This window comes from Podarcis muralis, chromosome 4 (genome assembly GCF_964188315.1).
Source record: "Podarcis muralis chromosome 4, rPodMur119.hap1.1, whole genome shotgun sequence".
Lineage (NCBI taxonomy): Eukaryota > Metazoa > Chordata > Lepidosauria > Squamata > Lacertidae > Podarcis > Podarcis muralis.
In genome coordinates this window covers 15,783,297-15,802,323 of record NC_135658.1, presented here as the reverse complement: position 1 = coordinate 15,802,323, position 19,027 = coordinate 15,783,297, and the positions used below count along the sequence as shown (strand labels likewise).

At 45.7% G+C, this 19,027-nt stretch overlaps 1 protein-coding gene across 7 annotated transcripts in view; it reads left to right on the top strand.

Moving 5' to 3' along the window:
* The window catches only part of NOX4 (NADPH oxidase 4), a 104,107-nt gene extending 86,426 nt beyond the window's left edge, over positions 1–17,681 (top strand). For 3 of the 7 annotated variants that reach the window (XM_077926977.1, XM_077926979.1, XM_077926980.1), the window contains 5 exons: positions 4,254–4,373; positions 5,634–5,742; positions 6,937–7,047; positions 7,904–8,004; positions 17,110–17,681. In XM_077926977.1, the coding sequence (XP_077783103.1) occupies positions 4,254–4,373; positions 5,634–5,742; positions 6,937–7,047; positions 7,904–8,004; positions 17,110–17,230 (562 nt within the window). In that variant the 3' untranslated portion in view covers positions 17,231–17,681. Of the gene's footprint in view, positions 1–4,253; positions 4,378–5,633; positions 5,743–6,936; positions 7,048–7,903; positions 8,005–17,109 lie in introns of those variants that run through there. The other 4 variants (XM_028726030.2, XM_077926978.1, XR_013392509.1 and 1 more) reach the window with 4 other exon arrangements.
* The last annotated feature ends 1,346 nt before the right edge of the window (positions 17,682–19,027 follow it).

Sequence of the window (19,027 nt, the reverse complement as noted above, 5' to 3'; positions counted from 1 at the left end):
TAACCACTACACCACACTGGCTCACACAGGCATCTGGCTGGCCACTGTGTGAAAAGGATGCTGGACCAGATGGGTTGTTGACCTGTTCTGGCAGCCTCTCCTTATGTTCTCAGGTTCAGACTCTGTCGTTGCTGGTGCACACTCTTGCTGTAACCTCCAGAACCTGCTGTTAAAGTAGTCCTCACAATTTGTGATCTCCTGCTCTGGAGGGGAAGGACTCAAACCAATGGCTTCAAGTTACTGGAAAGGAGATTCTGACGAAACATCAGGAAGAACGTTCTGACATTAAGAGATGTTTGACAGTGGAACAGGTTGTGGACTCTTCTTCCTTGGAGGTTTTGAAGCAGAGGTTGGATGGTCATCTGTCATGGATGCCTTAGCTGCAATTCCTGCATTGGTGTGGTAGCCAGGGAATCAGATTCTGAGGCTGAACCTGAGGAATCCCAGCCTGCACAGAAGTCCCCGCCTCCAGGACCGGCTGAGCCGGGGCTGGGGCTTGAACCTGAAGGGCCCTCACCTGTGCCAGATCCTCAGGAGCAGACACCAGCTGAATCTGCTCTGGAGGTGATCAAGGACCCATTGCCTGCAGGTGCTCCACTCTCAGCCCCATCAGGGGAAGGTGAGGTTGCCTCTGGGTCCAGTAACCCTCCAGTCTCTCCTGAGCTGCAGAGGCTCAGGGCAGAGAGGCGGAGGGAACTAAGTTCTCGCAGGAGGAGTGCTCGCCTCCAGGCCAGGAGAGGCGAGTCACCTGTGGACCAGGGCTGCCCCATGCCTCGGGGCAGATAAAAGCCAGCCAGCCCAGTCCCAGGTTGCGGGAGCAACATTATTGGTAACCTATTTCCTGCTGGCACCCTGTACTGCTCTTCTGCCAGAGTTCCTGACCTCATCCAACTCCCTGCCTTGGACCCAGCTTCAGCCTTGACGGACAGCCCCCATACCACACCCTCGACCTCAGACTGGACTCGGACCACGCCTCATGGTAACCCCCCGGGACCAGCACAATTGCAGGGGCTTGAACTAGATGGCCCTTGGGTTCCCTTCCAACTCGACAGTTCTATGATTCTAAGCATGGCCTGTTGCCCATTCATTATGGCCAGCCAGGGCATCCAGGTTCTCAGTAACCACCACCACCTTCATCTGTCCTTCTTGCCAGGCAGCAAAAGCTGGAAGATCTTCCAAGCCCTTGAATAGGCCTTCATGAAATGGCTAGTGGGCTTCAAGTTGTCAGGCCTGTCTTAGCTTGGCCTCTTACGGACAGCGCTCTGCAACCCTGACCACTTAGCGGTGGCCTTTTCCAGCTCCTCTCCTTCTCTGCCTTCGACAGGGTGGCTTGAACTCTACACTAATTGCCGACCTGAGTCTTTTGCTCAGTGACAAGATAAAACAAACAGTCTACTCAGGCGCAGTCTTCTGCCTCCAGGCACACAGCGAGGCCCAGTTTGTGGAGCAATAGCAGCCGACCTGAAGCGTAGGTCACCGTCTACAATATCTCCAAGTAAAGAAGGAGAAGAAAAACTCTGCCTGGCTTTCTGTGGAGCTGGAGGAAGGAAGCATCCTTCACCCGAGCAGTAATCATTGCAAGCTGGCCTCTGGGCTGACCTTGGCTTGTTAGAAAATGAAATGTACGGGACAAAGCTTCCTTGGGCTAATGGAGCCTTGAACTTTGGGTTGTGAATCTCAGAAGCAACGGAAGCAGCGCTGACGTTTGGCTAATGCCAAACATCTCTCAATTTATTTTGGAGGAAGGCGGTTGAATAGTGTAGCAAATACTGGCAACAGAAGTTAGGGAAGGGTCTAAAATGGTACATACCACTTTAAACAGCCGTGGCCTCCTTCCAAAGAATTCTGGGAACTGTAGTTTGCTAAGAGTGCTGACAGCTCATGGCTGACCCCTGTTCCCTACACAAATCTACAGCTTCCAGAGTTCCCTTTGAAGAGGGAGGGGAATAGAGATCTCCTCCCAACTCTGGGAACCCTTAAGAAACAACCAATCCCAAGATTCTTTGGGGGAAGACGTGGCTGTTTAAAGCAGGGGTCAGCAAACTTTTTCAGCAAGGGGCCAGTCTACTGTCCTTCAGACCTTGTGGCGGCGGGGGGGGGGGGGACTATATTTTGAAGGAAAAAAATATGAACAAATTCCTATGCCCCACAAATAACTCAAAGATGCATTGTAAATAAAAGGACACATTCTACTCATGTAAAAACACCAGGCAGGCCCCACAAATAACCCAGAGATGCATTTTATAAAAAAAAGGGCACATTCTACTCATGTGAAAACACGCTGATTCCCGGACCATCTGCGGGCCGGATTGAGAAGGCGATTGGGCCAGATCCGACCACAAGCCATAGTTTGCCTACCCATGGTTTAAAGTAATATATTGCAATATATCATGAATCATGACATGTGTTAGGGCTGAACGATATATCGCCCAAAAACGGTTTGAAGCCATTATTGTGATATCAGTTTCATATTTTTTTGACCTGGCATATATGGCAAATCATTATGTGTGTGTGTGTGCGCGCGCGCACGCGCAAAAATCATAATAAACAACCAGGAAGCCAGCCAATGCCTCAACATAGCTCCATTCTTATTTTAGATATTGTGATATATCGGTATATCACGAAGTATAGCTGTTGATATATCACACAATGTTGAAAACCAGCCCTTTTCACCAACACCTAGGGGGCCACAGGCTCTTCAACCCTGCTATAAATGCAGTGGTGTTACACATTTATTTATCTCTACAGGAAACAAACAAAAAGAGAGAAATCCCTAAAGAGCTTTTTGCTTTTCTTTTTAGTCCTGACGACTGATTTCTGAAGTCCTTATTTTCCTCTTGCAAATTAAAAAGCAAGCAGAACATCTTACAAACAGACCCAATTCTGTCCAAAAGAAATAAAAGGAGATTATAAACTCCTTGGGCGAAAAGGGTGCATTTTTCACCCCGGATGAGGAATTTGCTGCCTTTGCCTCTGAGACTGCTTCTTCCCTGGAGAAAAGAAATAAACATCTTTTTTTTAAAAAAAGAGCAGTAAAATATAATTCACCCATGCATATGAAAATAAAGTCTGAAGCAAATTGATTCAAGTGGGTTTTATGCAGGTCTCTTCGCTATAAGTTAGACTTCGTGCCGATAAATACCTTAACGTTGCTGAGATTTATAAAAGAAGGAAAACCTACCAATGAGTAGAAAGTTCTGCAGGCTCTCCTTTGCCTTGAAAGAAGACGTTCAAAGGAAACAATTTGTACACTCCATTAGTTTGTAGTAAAGCTGGAGCCAGCAGAAGTAAAAGTAAAATAGGAATAATGAGACAATCATGGTTTGGTGGAAGTGATGCAGGAAGCCTACGGAACCTACTGGGTGTCAAAAAATAACTACCCACCTTCTACCTTCATAGCAGACCTTTCCCATCCTGAAAGCATCATCTTTCACAATGTTGGAGATGGAGCAGTGATTTTACTTAGCTCACACCCAAGATTCCCATACACCTGCCATGTTATGTACCACTCTGGTGAGACAGTGGCCAGGCAAGTAGGGTTTCAGCTGGTCTTAAAGGGCCCCAAAGCATGTGACAGAACAGAAGAGGCTCAGGTCTCACTGAGGCCGCATTCATGCTGTGCATTTAAAGAAATATCATGCCACTTTATAAACAGTCATGGCTTTCCCCCCCCCCCCAAGAATTCTGGGAGGTCTGGTTTCTTAAGGGTGCTGAGAGCAATGAGAAGCTTCCTATTCCCCTCCCAGAACTACAATTCCCAGAGTTCCCTGGGGAGAGGGATTGACTGTCAAACCGGTCTGGACACAAGGTGTTAGAAAAGATTTTGTTTAAACCACACCGTAATTGGAATGCGCCCCTTGTCGTTGCTGTTTATTGTGTTCATTCATTGCTTTCTCCTCCACAAAAAAGTCTCAAAGTTGTAAAATATCAACCGGCTCTCCAGCCTTTTATAAAACCACGTACACAGAATAAACATAGAAGTCTCTAAAGGAGCTCATCCAACCATAGCAGGAATTAAATGGGGGAATCCTATCCCACCCCACAAAAGAGGACCACCAAATATGGATCACCAATCATAGTGCAATGCATTCTAAAAATCCCAAACCTGGGCAAACACAAATGCCTTCGCCTGGTGCCTAAAAACTGACAGTATTGGTGCCAGGCATGTTTGCCTAAGACATATTATGATATCTTTTGAACAGGATGGTGATGGTGTTAATTTTCAAAACCGTGTTTTTCTCATCCTTCTGCAGGCTGTATGTGGACGGTCCCTTTGGAAGTCCTTTTGAGGAGTGTTTCCATTACGAGGTTAGCCTCTGTGTGGCTGGAGGCATCGGGGTGACTCCGTTTGCATCGATCCTCAACACCCTGCTGTATGTAAGCCTCGTCACACTAAAGCCTTCCTCTCTCCCACCTGCTGCAAGAGTTACTAAAATGTCCCCCCTAGATACGTCCCCTAAGAACGGAGTTGTCTCTAGAATTTCAAAACTATGAATTAGGGTTTTTTAAAATAAAACAAAACAGGGCTTTTCAGGAGGGGCGACGGGTGCAAAGGAGCCACAGGTGAGAGCTGAGTGCAGGGTGGGGACCAAAGGTGAACAAACAGCCACAGAAGGAATAATAATAATAATAATAATAATAATAATAATAATAATAATAATAATTTATTATTTAAACCCCGCCCATCTGGCTGAGTTTCCCCAGCCACTCTGGGCAGCTCCCAACAGAATATTAAAAACGCAATAAAGCAACAAACAATAATAATAATAATAATATATTTATACCCTGGGTGGCTTCCAACAGAATATTAAAATACCTATTAAACAATACCTATTAAAATACCTATTAAACATTAAAAACTTCCCTAAATAGGACTGCCTTCAGATGTCTTCTAAAAGTCAGGTAGTTGTTTATTTCCTTGACATCTGACGGGAGGGCGTTCCACAGGGCGGGCGCCACTACCTAGAAGGCCCTTTGCCTGGTTCCCTGTAACCTCACTTCTCGCAGCACGACATTTCCCTCAGCACAGGTACTCCCTCTCCCCTAAGTCGAATCGAAGCCTGTAAACTTTTCCCTCTTGTGGTTTCCGGCATGTGGTATTCAGAAGCATTGATGCCATCAACTGTGAAGGGCAGAGAACAGCCATCAGTAGTCCTCTCCCTCCATCATTTTGTCTTCTTTTAAAGCCATCCAGGTTGATGGCCAATCGGTACCTCCGAGTTCGAAGAGTGTGTGAGAGAGAAGGGGATAGAGGGAAGGGAAGAGAGAAGGAGAACATGGGGTGGTCATGCACAACTGTTGTTGCATCTGCTTTGGTTCTGCCACTCTCAAGACCCCAACTGGCTTGTGGTTTCCGGTCTGCCCTTCCTTGGCAGCGAACCTCATCATCAGTGGCTGCTTCCCATAACATTGCAATAGATAGCCTCTGTCTCCTGCATGCACAGGTGAGTCATACAACCCCACACCATAGGAACGGAAGTCCCAATTGAGATGCAGAGCGGTCCATATTAGTTCTGGTTGAACTGCAGCAACTCAAACTGTGTGCCATAAACACGATGCCTCTCAAAGCTGGTGCACCTTTCTGAAACGGCAATTTCTTCCTTCCTCCCTGAAATGTGGCCTTTGCATAAAAGTGACGGCTGGGAACACTACAAGCTCAGAAGGCTTTACTTCGTATGGGTGTGCAGGGACATTGCGTCGTTCCGCTGGTTTGCTGATCTGCTTTGCAAGCTGCATAACAAGGTAAGAGGAATAAAAAATATTTCTCTGGGCTTGGTTTTGAAGGAAACCTCAACCCTGTGTTTGAAAGCACGCTTGTTCTTGGGATAGCCTGTTGAGTGTCAGGTATTGAATTTAGGTGAGACTTGGCAATTAAGCATGTATTTTAAAAAGCTATGCAGACACTGGTGGTTTGCAGTGTGTGTGTGTGTGTGTGTGTGTGTGTGTGTGTGTGTATACACAGCAACATACATAACATGCTTAGTTCCTGTGTACACATACACACATGCACAGGGTGTGTGTTCATGCATGTGTGTATGCACACATACACACTTGGACAAAAAATACAGTGGTACCTTGGTTTTCAAACGTAATCCATTCTGGAAGGCCGTTCGACTTCCGAAACGTGCAAAAACTGAGGCGCAAAGGGCTGGCTGCAAAGGCAATGGAGAAAATGGGAGGGGGGAGACTCTGTGTAAGCCGTTCAACTTCTGAGGCGCATTCAAAAATGGAAGCATTTACTTCTGGGTTTTTGGCGTTCAGCTTTCGAAATGTTTGGCTTCCGAGGCATTTGAAAACCAAGGTACCACTGAACTGTCATTATCCTCATCATCATATTCATCATTATCATTTATGAGATTTCAACGAATCTTTGAATTTAAACTTAAACTGGGACGCGGATGGCGCTGTGGGTTAAACCACTGAGCCTAGGACTTGCCGATCAGAAGGTCAGCAGTTCGAATCCCTGCGATGGGGTGAGCTCCCGTTGTTTGGTCCCAGCTCCTGCCAACCTAGCAGTTCGAAAGCACGTCAAAGTGCAAGTAGATAAATAGATACTGCGCCAGCGGGGAGGTAAACGGCGTTTCTGTGCACTGTTCTGGTTCTCCAGAAGTGGCTTAGTCATGCTGGCCACATGACCCGGAAGCTGTACGCCAGCTCCCTCGGCCAGTAAAGCGAGATGAGCGCCGCAACCCTAGAGTCGGCCACGACTGGACCTAATGGTCAGGGGTCCCTTTACCTTTAATGTCCAAGGGCGTTTTGGCCCAGCTTAGCTGAATACCACCCAGTATGTGGCACAGAGACATGATGGGTTAAATATTTGTCTCTGTCAGGGGATTTGGCAAGAGAATCTTTGTTTCTGCTTAAGAGGAAATGCGCAAGTTCACTTAATGTCTCCCCTCCGCACAAACACTTTACTCCTTTTTCATCCTGTTTCAGCTCTGGCAAGAAAATCGACCAGACTTTGTAAACATTCAACTTTACCTCAGTCGAACAGATGGGATGCAGGTATGCCCAGCTGCGGAGGGGCCTTGGGGAGACAACTGGAAAGTAAGCTGATCATAAAAGAGGCTCTTGCCACAGGGCTAGAGCAGTGTGGATAATCCGTTGCTACTGGGGAGACGAGAGTTCCCAGCCCAACCCATCACTAACACCGCATTTCGCTCTGTCCAAAAATGAATTGTCTGCTAATGGAAATCCTTCAACTGTTCCTCATCAGGCTTGGTTTCCAGACCCTTGATCATCTTGGTCGCCCTCCTCTGCACACCTTCCAGCTTGTCAATATCCTCCTTAAATTGTGGTGCCAAGAACTGGACACAGTATTCCAGCTGTCGTCTGACCAAGGCAGAATAGAGTGGTACTTTTAATTCCCTTGATCTGGACACTAGAGCTCTGTTGATGCAGCCTAGAATAGCATTAGCTATGTTTGCTGCTGCATCACACTGTTGACTCATGTTAAGCCTGTGGTCCACTAAGACCCCTAGATCCTTTTCACGTGCACTTCTGGCAAGCCAGGTGCCCCCCATCTTATAACTGTGCAACTGGTTCTTCCTGCCTGAGTGTCGAACCTTATATTTGTCCCTATTGACATTCATGAAAGTGTTAGATTCTTATTCCATTATGGGGCCAGAGGCTGTTTGTAAGAGGGTGGGTCCCAGGGCAGGTTTCTGCAGTAGGCCCTGCCAGGGCACAGGGGTGCTGGTACCCTGTAGACTTCCCCTAGCAATCCTTTCGCATGCATAGATGCACACTTGCAAATCCAGTCATGCCAGTGCAGGCGCTTGCAATGGATCGAGCTGCCTACCAGGCCGCTCTTATATGCACAAGGCTGACGTGCAAAGTGGCCGGTGATTGATTTGCAGCCGTCATGCGAGGCGCACCAAAGGGGATGTCTTGTTTCTTGCAGAAAATAATTGGCGAGAAATACCAAGTGCTGAACCGCCGGCTTTTGATTGGTCGGCCTCGCTGGAAACTCCTGTTTAATGAAATCGCCAAGTGCAACCGACAGTAAGTGAGATTCCTAACCCGGCTCTCGCAGTATCTCGGAGAAAGGGAATCGGGCGAGTTTAATAAACTGTATTTGTATGGAAATGACTTAATGCACCAAAGCGCCTGATGGTTTGGCGTTATCAAATATGTCGCATCTGAGAAATGAGGCCTTAACAAAAGGACTGTCAGTTTCCACAATCGGAACAGTTCGTCTTCCGGAGAACTGCTGGGGATGGTGGGAGCTTTATACATTTTCATAACATGCACAGAGATTTTGTGTCTTGCTCCATTCTTCCATATTGAAATGCCTTGTCTGGCAATATAGGTTGGTTCTGCGCTGCCAGATGGTTTGTCCCAAATCATTTTATGGTGTATTGCACTGGGAATATCCCCTGCACAAGGCTTCCATTGATTTCAGTAGGGCTTGCACCGGAGGACTGCTAAGCGATCTGGCCATATTTTCCCTGGCAAACAGTGCTGTCCTCTATTTTAACAGCTCAGGACTGCAATACCTCAAGGACTGCCTCTTCCCACATAAAAGGTAAAAGGTAAAGGACCCCTGGATGGTTAAGTCCAGTCAAAGGTGACTATGGGGTTGCGGCGCTCATCTCACTTTTAGACTGAGGGAGCCAGCATTTGTCCACAGACAGCTTTCCGGGTCATGTGGCCAGCATGACTAAACCGCTACTGGCACACAAAGGACCGTGACGAGTGCCAGAGCACACAGAAATGACGTTTACCTTCCCACCACAGCGGTTCCTATTTATCTACTTGCGCTGGCGTGCTTTCAAACTGCTAGGTTGGCAGGAGCTGGGACAGAGAAACAGGAGCTCACCCCGTCACAGGGATTCGAACCACCGACCTTCTGATCAGCAAGCTCAAGAGGCTCAGTGGTTTAGACCACAGAGCCACCCACATCCCTTCTCCCCATATAAACCACCCTGGACTCTGCATTCATAATCTGAGGTCCTTCTTTTTATGCCTCCTCCATGAGCGGTCTGGAGGGTGGCAACACAAGAACGGGCCTTCTCTGTGGTGGCTCCCTGTTTGTGGAATGCTCTCCCCAGGTGAAGATCGCATGGCACCTTCCTTATATATATTTTAGGCACCAGGCAAAAAACATTCCTCTTCAACCAGGCCTTTGGGTGATCAATATTCTACTGCCTTTTAAGTGTGTCTGTGTGAAGGGGGGATATTGTTTTGCTGTTTTTTATTATTATAATTATTTACTTGTGTTTATCCAGTACTTTATTCTGTGAAGTGCCCTGAGATCTTATGATGAAGGGCGTAGTAGTAGTAGTAGTAATAATAATAATAATAATAATAATAATAATAATATACCAAAGAAAGAAAGAAAAAGTGCAATTTTTCTTTTCAAGAAATCCTTTTGCCTTAATGAAAATTCTGAGAATTCTGAAGATAGCCGCTGCTTCTAAACTGAGTTTTTACTGTATAAAAGCCACATTTTGATCACTCGCTTTTACAGCGTATCTGCATGGTGCTGTGGTCAAAATGCCCTCCCTCCCATTTTCTTACAGTTCAGCTTCCCTTCCTGCTCCCTAAAACTTAGAAAATCCAACTTGTTTCAATACAATGGAACAGCGGCACAATTCTCCAAGGGCAAATGTTCCCTTGCACAGCTGTTCAGTAGGTTGTTTGGCCCTTTGTGACCTGTAGAGCTTGTACTAGCACTTTCTCTGCAGTCCATCTCTATTCTCTAGGAATCAACTGCTTTAACACTTTCCTTTCCAAAGAACACGATCCCTGTATCCATTTATTTCCCTCTCCTCCTTCCGAGTTGGGCAGGTGGGCAGTAAGAATTGAGATTGTAGCAAGGGACAGGTGCCATATTGAAAGCCTTGCACCCCACACCATGGTCTCAATGGAAATTATCCACCTTCAACACTTAGGGCTGTAGAAAGAGGGGCTGCCTACCTGTGTGCAACAGAGTAGTAGCATCCTGTGGACTAGAGCTCCCACTTGACCTCACCAATGGCCATGATGGCTGGGGCTGATGGGACTTTTTTTTAGTCCAAAATGTATGACCTTTAAAGCCCTAAACGGTCTCGGTCCTGTATACCTGAAGGAGCGTCTCCACCCCCATCATTCAGCCCGGACACTGAGATCCAGCGCCGAGGGCCTTCTGGTGGTTCCCTCACTGCGAGAAGCCAAGTTACAGGGAACCAGACAGACGGCCTTCTCGGTGGTGGCGTCCGCCCTGTGGAACGCCCTCCCTTCAGATGTGAAGAAAATAAGCAGCTATCCTATTTACTATAGATCTATAGTTTACTATAGATCCCCAAGCCAGGACATAGATGATGCCTTCCTGGAACAGATGGCCAAGCATGCAAAAGGAAGGGAGATAGTAGTAATGGGGGACTTCAATTACCCGGATATTTGTTGGATGTCAAACTCAGCCAAGAGCATAAGGTCAAACAGATCCCTCACTGGACTTGCAGACAACTTCATTGTCCAGAAAGTGGGAGAAGCAACAAGAGGAACAGCCATTTTAGATCTGGTCCTAACCAATGTTGATGACCTGGTTAGTGGGGTAGAAGTGGAAGGATCATTAGGCGCGAGTGATCATGCTCTTCTGAAGTTTACTATACAGCGGAAAGGAGCAGCCAAGCATACTAGGACTCAATTTCTTGACTTTAAGAAAGCCGACTTCATAAAACTTAGGGAAGTGCTGGGTGAGATCCCATGGACAGTAATACTAAAAGGAAAGGGAGTTCATGATGGCTGGGAGTTTGTTAAGAGGGAGATAGTAAAAGCACAACTTCAGGCAATACCAATGAGACGGAAACATGGAAGGTGCCTAAAGAAGCCAGGGTGGCTATCTAAAGAACTTTTAACTGAGTTAAGATTAAAAAAGGATGTGTACAAAAAATGGAAAAGGGGGGAAACCACCAAAGAGGAATTCAAACAAATAGCCAGCACGTGAAGACACAAAGTCAGAAAAGCTAAAGCACAGAATGAACTCAGGCTTGCTAGAGAGGTTAAAAGCAACAAAAAAAGGCTTTTATGGGTATGTTCGTAGCAAAAGGAAGAACAAAGAAACCGTGGGGTCACTCAGAGGAGAAGATGGTGAAATGCAAACAGGGGACACAGAAAGGGCTGAACTCCTCAATGCCTTCTTTGCCTCAGTCTTCTCCGATAAAGAAAACAATGCCCGACCTGAAGAATTTGGAGCAAATGATTCAGCAGAGGAAACACAGCCCAGAATAACTAAGGAGATAGTACAAGAATACTTGGCTAGTCTAGATGTATTCAAGTCTCCAGGGCCAGATGAACTGCATCCAAGAGTATTAAAAGAACTGGCAGATGTGATCTCAGAACCACTGGCAGTCATCTTTGAGAATTCCTGGAGACCAGGCGAAATCCCGGCAGACTGGAGGAGGGCAAATGTTGTACCTATTTTCAAAAAGGGGAAAAGAGAGGACCCAAATAATTATCGCCCAGTCAGTCTGACATCAATACCAGGGAAGATTCTGGAGCAGATCATTAAGCAAACAGTCTGTGAGCACCTAGAAAGGAATGCTGTGATCACCAATAGTCAGCATGGATTTCTGAAAAATAAGTCATGTCAGACTAACCTGATCTCGTTTTTTGACAGAATTACAACCCTGGTAGATGAAGGGAACGCAGTGGATGTAGCCTACCTTGATTTCAGCAAGGCATTTGACAAGGTGCCCCATGATATTCTTGTAAAGAAGCTGGTAAAATGCGGACTTGACTATGCTACCACTCAGTGGATTTGTAACTGGCTGACTGACCGAACCCAAAGGGTGCTCATCAATGGTTCCTATTCATCCTGGAGAAGAGTGACTAATGGGGTGCCACAGGGTTCTGTCTTGGGCCTGATCTTATTCAACATCTTTATCAACGACTTGGATGATGGACTCAAGGGCATCCTGATCAAATTTGCAGATGACACCAAACTGGGAGGGGTGGCTAACACCCCAGAGGACAGGATCACACTTCAAAACGACCTTGACAGATTAGAGAACTGGGCCAAAACAAACAAGATGAATTTTAACAGGGAGAAATGTAAAGTATTGCACTTGGGCAAAAAAAATGAGAGGCACAAATACAAGATGGGTGACACCTGGCTTGAGAGTAGTACATGTGAAAAGGATCTAGGAGTCTTGGTTGACCACAAACTTGACATGAGCCAACAGTGTGACGCGGCAGCTAAAAAAGCCAATGCAATTCTGGGCTGCATCAATAGGAGTATAGCATCTAGATCAAGGGAAGTAATAGTGCCACTGTATTCTGCTCTGGTCAGACCTCACCTGGAGTACTGTGTCCAATTCTGGGCACCACAGTTCAAGAAGGACACTGACAAACTGGAACGTGTCCAGAGGAGGGCAACCAAAATGGTCAAAGGTCTGGAAACAATGCCTTATGAGGAACGGCTAAGGGAGCTGGGCATGTTTAGCCTGGAGAAGAGGAGGTTAAGGGGTGATATGATAGCCATGTTCAAATATATAAAAGGATGTCACATAGAGGAGGGAGAAAGGTTGTTTTCTGCTGCTCCAGAGAAGCGGACACGGAGCAATGGATCCAAACTACAAGAAAGAAGATTCCACCTAAACATTAGGAAGAACTTCCTGACAGTAAGAGCTGTTCGACAGTGGAATTTGCTGCCAAGGAGTGTGGTGGAGTCTCCTTCTTTGGAGGTCTTTAAGCAGAGGCTTGACAGCCATATGTCAGGAGTGCTCTGATGGTGTTTCCTGCTTGGCAGGGGGTTGGACTCGATGGCCCTTGTGGTCTCTTCCAACTCTATGATTCTATGATTCTATGATTCTATCTCTAAAAGACATCTGAAAGCAGCCCTGTTTAGGGAAGTTTTTAGTATTTAATACTGTATGGTTTTTAACACTCGATTGGGAGCCACCCAGAGTGGCTGGGGAAACTTAGCCAGATGGGCGGGGTATAAATAATAATAATAATAATAATAATAATAATAATAATAATAATAATAAATTATTATTATTATTATTATTATTATTATTATTATTATTATTATTATTATTATGAAGGGCATCATGCTGGCTGCCTCTGATGTTATTGGCACACTAGAAGTCTGGAAGCAGAATTCGTCTCCCACTTCCAGCTTAGAGTGGCAATGACAGAGGGCTGCTAAATTGTCTATTCCTAGAAGCACACATAGACCCTGCATGGGGATATAAGAGCAGCCCTGGGGGGCCAGAGCAAAGACCAAGCTCAGACAGTGCTTTGTTGCAAACAATGGCAAAAAAAGATGGTTCTGGGACGCCCACTGTTAATGCCTTTCTCTGCTGTTGATCTTCCAGTAACTAGGGCTCAGTTGCATCTTTCTTCTGAACCTGGAGTCTCTCTATAAATACCATGACTAAAAGCCACTCGACCCCTTCCCATCTCAGTGGATTTGCCCAATCCCCTTTAAAAGCCACCTAAGCTATTGACCACCATCCCAGCTTGTGGCAAGGAGTTCCACAGGTCCATTGTGCGGTGTTTTAAGAGGTAATTTGCTTTGCCTGCCCGGAATCCGCTATCAATCAATTTCCCCAGATTATTTCATCTCCTCCGCAATGTACACCTCTTGTTGTCTCTTTCGTTGGCACAAAAATGTAACACTTTTAAGGATGTAGGGACCGCAGTTCAGGCACCTCTAAGAACCCAGATCCATGTCCACAGCTCCCCTAGGGATAAATTCTTGCCACATTGCATCACAAGGAACGAAGAATCTGGCAACTCCGTGAGAGCCAGCAAATGGAATGCGGTACGAACTTTCACAGCCTATTCGTTCAGATGCCTTCATGATTTTAGCAGGGCTTTGCATCTTCGTTCTTCACTTGACCAATGCTGAGCAAAAGTGTGCCATCTACTGGCGACAAGCTAGCAAGCACCTTTAACATTCAAGGTACCTCTGCAAAACGTGGTGTTCCCAGGAGCCTGCAAAGACCTCTCTCTTGTGTGTCAGTAGCAACATTTGGGTTATCTAAGGAACAGCCCTTGGAGAATGAGTTGGCTTATTAGTATATTGGATGCATTGCATGCAGACTGTCCAAGGTACAGTTTTGCTTTTCAAGATAATAGGAACATGGGCTGCTAGGAAGGAAAGGCCTTGCCTGACCATAGGGATGGGAGGGTCTGTTAATCGCAATTGTCTCAGTTCCTCATTATTTCACTCTTAATTCAGTAATCTGCATTTCCTGCAGCAATTTGTGATTATTATTTTTTTAAAAAAAAAAAAATCCTCACGAGCATTCATCTCTCTTTAGCACAGATTTTGCCCAACAAACACATGTTCGTACACGGGTTTGGCTAAAGTACACATTTCTGCAAGCAATATAATGCAATTTTTTGGTGTTATTTTACTACTATCTTCGTTTTTATGCACACTTTCTCCTGATGCAGGTATTTTTGTGAACGTTGTCTCATTAGAGAACTTGGTTGTGAAATTTGGGCAAGAGTGAATTTCAAAGGATAGCTGTAGTTCGGTTCACGTGTTGTTTCGAAAAGCACAAAACTGATAGATTCTCCTTCAAATGTGGGCTGAATAAGCTTCCTCCCCCATCCCTGGCTGCTAATCAGAGGAGACAACTTTGGATTAGGTGAACCAAGAGTCTGGTTTAGTAGATAGCACCTAAGTTCATATGCTTGAACTTCATTGGTATGATGTTGTTATGGGGCAGCTATCACGACAGGAAGAATCTCACAGCAACAATTGTTGTAGGGCCATGGTTCAGTGGTAGTGTCTGCTTTGTAGAAGATCCTTCATTTAATCCCTGCCATCTGTAGATTAGGCTAGTAGTGATCCCTGTCCAAAAGTGTGGAGAGCCACTGCCATTCACTATGGAGCTAGGCACATTCACATTTAAAACACTGTGGTACCACTTTAATCAGCCACTACTTCCCTCAAGGGACGCGGACAAATGCCGGCTCCCTCAGAATATAGAGCGAGATGAGCACGCAAGTCCAGAGTCGGTCACGACTGGACCAAATGGTCAGGGGTCCCTTTACCTTTACCTTACTTCCCTCAAAGTATTCTGGGAGCTGTAGTTTGTTCAGGAAACAGAGAGTTGTTGTGAGTATTGAGATTTCCATTCCCCCTTAAGGAGCAGACGTGTGGAACTGTTGCGTGTCACAAGTCTGTTTACATTCCAGCACAGTTTGCTGGGAACTACCATTGTGTGTATAGCTTTTGCTTTTCCCGTTCTCTCTGAGAAGACGGAGAGAGAGAGAGAGAGAGAGAGAGAGAGAGAGAGAGAGACGACATGTTTCTTTGTCCTGATTTATGATTAATAAATCTGTAGTTGTAGTATGCTTTCACAAGCCTCAGGCCTATTCTGTTGCGCAGTGAGATCTGCTGATAGTGTGCCCTGGTTTTGAAGCCCGGGTCTCTGATTTACATCGGAGCAGAGGCCGATGGTCTTCTTAGTGGGACGGCTGGAAGGAGTCGGCTCAGCTGGGGCTAGCCAGCTGGCCTCCCGGCCCTGTGCATGTCGACCCTATTACTTTCGGAGAGCTATTACTTAATAGGAGTAATAGGAGAACCCTATTACTTTCGGAGAGCTACAATTCTCAGAGTTCCCTGGGAAGAGGGGTTGATTGATAAACCCCTCTAGGGTCTCTCAGATGGCTGAATAATGTTGATATAGGACAACTCACAACTTTGGCAAAGAACAAGAGCTATAAGGTGCTTCCAAACCTTTAAAAACAAAACAAAAACCAACCACCTTTATTCAGCAAAATATAACAACAGAAAGAAATGCAAACTGTGATTCAAAAGCTCACTAATCAGTCTGCAACTTTGGGTAGAATTAATTTGCAAAATAGGATGTTGGTGAGTTTTTTGGGTTTTTTTAGTCTTCTTTGAAAAATTACATTAATGCCTGGGAAGTGATTAGAACATCTGGCATCATAAATATCTGGGTCGTCACATATGAAGTGGCCCTGGCAGTGTTGAAAGAATGGTTAATTGTGACTTTCCCACGGGAGATTATAGGTGGGAGACCCTTGGTGGGCCCTGTCAATCTGGGATCAGCTTCTTCGGGCACCAGACCAATTAAACTAATTACAGCCTCCCCTTGGGAGGCTGGAAGCCTCGTGCCTTACGAAGATGGACAGATGCCAGCGAATTTGTGCATCCTGCCATCGGCCCTATAGAGGTCTGTCTGGACAGGTTTGGTGAAGTGTGACAGCCACCTGCTCTTGTCTTAAAAACAAACCCTCTGAGCTGAGATAAGAGATTTGGGGGCTGCGGTGGGAAAACTTTGATTCAGTACTCAGTACCTGTGAGAAAGGTGGATTTCATGCTAGAGATCATTAGGAAAGAAGAAAATAAAGTCCTGATCACTGCGCCTCAAAAGAGATGACAGGGAAGGGAAATGTGCAGAAAAGGGAATCAGATTTTTTATAAAATAAAATAATAAAATAAAATAAAATAAAATACAGTTGTACCTTGGATCTCAAACGCCTTGGCTCCCAAACAAATCGGCTCCCAAACAATCAAAACCTGGAAGTGAATGTTTTCAAACATTCTTTTAGAAGCTGAACATCCGATGGGACTTCCACGGCTTCCAATTGGCTGCAGGAGCTTCCTGCAGCCAATCAGAAGCTATTCTTTGGTTTCCGAATGTTTTGGAAGTCCAACAGACATCCGGAACGGATTCTGTTAGACTTCCTAGGTATGACTGTAAAAATAGTAATAATGTATATATACCCCCAATCATAAGAAATATCAGTGCCCTTCTTAAATCTCTGCTCTGGAGGGCTGGTGGGGGAAACCTAAAACAGATTTAGGGGCCACACAGGAGGAGGAGATGGGCAAGTTCCATTTCAATCATAATAATAATTTGTGCAAGTGGAAATCCTTGCTCTGGCGGAATGAGTTATCTAGCACTACATTGGATACAAGCCAATGACATTTAATTTGTCAATCAAAAACCACCTGTCAAAGTTGGCCAATGGTGTGAAGAGATCAGGATCTGGTCCTCTCTGGGCCAAAATGGTTCCTGACCGTTTAAGGTCTTCAAGCTGGGGGAGGAGAGGGAATCTGGGCTCTGCTTCAGGCATACAAATGTATTGAGCTATCATGGATGAGTTGGGTGACCCTGTTCTTGATCTCCACAGGAAGACGGTTGGCGTTTTCTGTTGCGGACCCAATGGAATCTCGAAAGCCCTCCACAAACTGAGCAACAGCAGCAACCCCTATGGGACGAGGTTTGAATACAACAAAGAATCCTTCAGCTGAAAGCCCCCGGGACCTAATAGGGACTGTTTGGAAGGCCTGAGTGCAATTGAAAAGACTTCGAAAACGAGCGGCGGTGTTAGCCTGACGTCGCATACCAAAGAGTAGCCAAAGTCTTTCGTCTGTGCATTTGTGTGTGTGTGTGTGTAATTTATAACTATTTAAAACTCTAGAAAGGCAAAGAAACAAAACGAAATACGCTCTAGCAAGAAAGCCAAAATACCTTAGGAGTTGGCCGTTCATCTTTACAGAGGGCCTGAATTAGCTGAATGCGATTAGAGACGCATAGGGTGGCTTATATGGCTGGCTTTAAGATCAATCTGTGCATTATTTGAAGTTTCTCCACCTCAGGGCAGCAGAAAGGGGCACTAGATTGATCAGGCTGGGGGGGGTGTATTGGAAGCGAAATGCTGCTCTGCGCTGGCAAATAAATAAAGCGATTTTGAAACGGAAAGGCTTTGAGCAAAATTGTTACAGGATTAATAGCCGAGGGGAAAGGTTCTGCTAGGTCCATGGGGGACCCCCCTCCTGCATATAGTTTGTAGGGAACAGATCACACCTGCTATATATGCAGACACTCGCTCCAATACTCTGTTTATTCTGCGCTCCACAAGACGGAATACCTCTGTACACATTATGCTTTTCCACATCTCCTGCGGTTTGAATGTTCACCTGTATCACAACAGGTCCCGCTGATAAGGATCAATATTGATGGCTGAAGCTGCCAAGGTGGGCACCTCAAGGGGAAGGAAGACCCTAGCAAAGGGATTTCCAGTGGGTCCCTATGAGAGGGTTTTCATACATAATGCAAATTAAATCACAATCGCAAAAATTGTGGTGCTCATCTCGCTTTCAAGCTGAGGGAGCCAGCGTTTGTCCACAGACAGCTTTCCAGGTCATGTGGCCAGCATGACTAAACCACTTCTGGCGCAACGGGACACTGTGATGGAAACCAGAGCGCACGGAAATGCCGTTTACCTTCCTGCCGCAGTGGTACCTATTTAACTACTTGCACTGGTGTGCTTTCAAACTGCTAGGTTGGCAGGAGCTGGGACAGAGCAACGGGAGCTCACTCCTTTGTGCGGATCTGAACTGCCAACCTTCTGATCAGCAAGCCTAAGAGGCTCAGTGGTTTAGACCACAGCGCCACCCGCATCCCCTCGATGAGGTCATATAAGCTGTTTGCCCATAACGGTCGCTTTCCTACTGAACATGTACAGCATTATTAAAGTTAGCCAGTCGGGTGCAGTGGTTTGAATATCAGAGAAGGACCTAGGAGGCCAGGGTGCAAATTCCCATTTGGCCATGCAAGCTCCCTGGGTGACCCTGGGCCTGTTGGTGATTCTCAAGCTAACTTGCCTCACAGTGTTGTTGTGGGGATTCAATGAGGGAGAGGAGAGTTATGTACCCCACTTTGAGCTCCTTGGAGATAAAAGTGGGATTTAAGTTCAATAAATGAATGAATACACTACATGGGGCACCCGGGAAGGCTGAAGTGATGAGATGATATATAGGAGAGAATAAAGGATGCTGACAAACACCCCTTGGCCATTTCAAAAGTAAGGTAAGCTAATAATAATAATAATAATAATAATAATAATAATAATAATAATAATAATAATGTGTTTCCACCTTATGAGAATTTCAGGGGGGAAATCTCTCTGATAATTTTTTGCATGCATTTTTTAACATATTGATAAATGCAAGCGTCGTTGCACAGAACTGCTTGTTCTGTGCACGCAATGACATTTAAAGCTTTGTAGATTCCACCAATATTGGGGGAAATGTAATTACATCCCA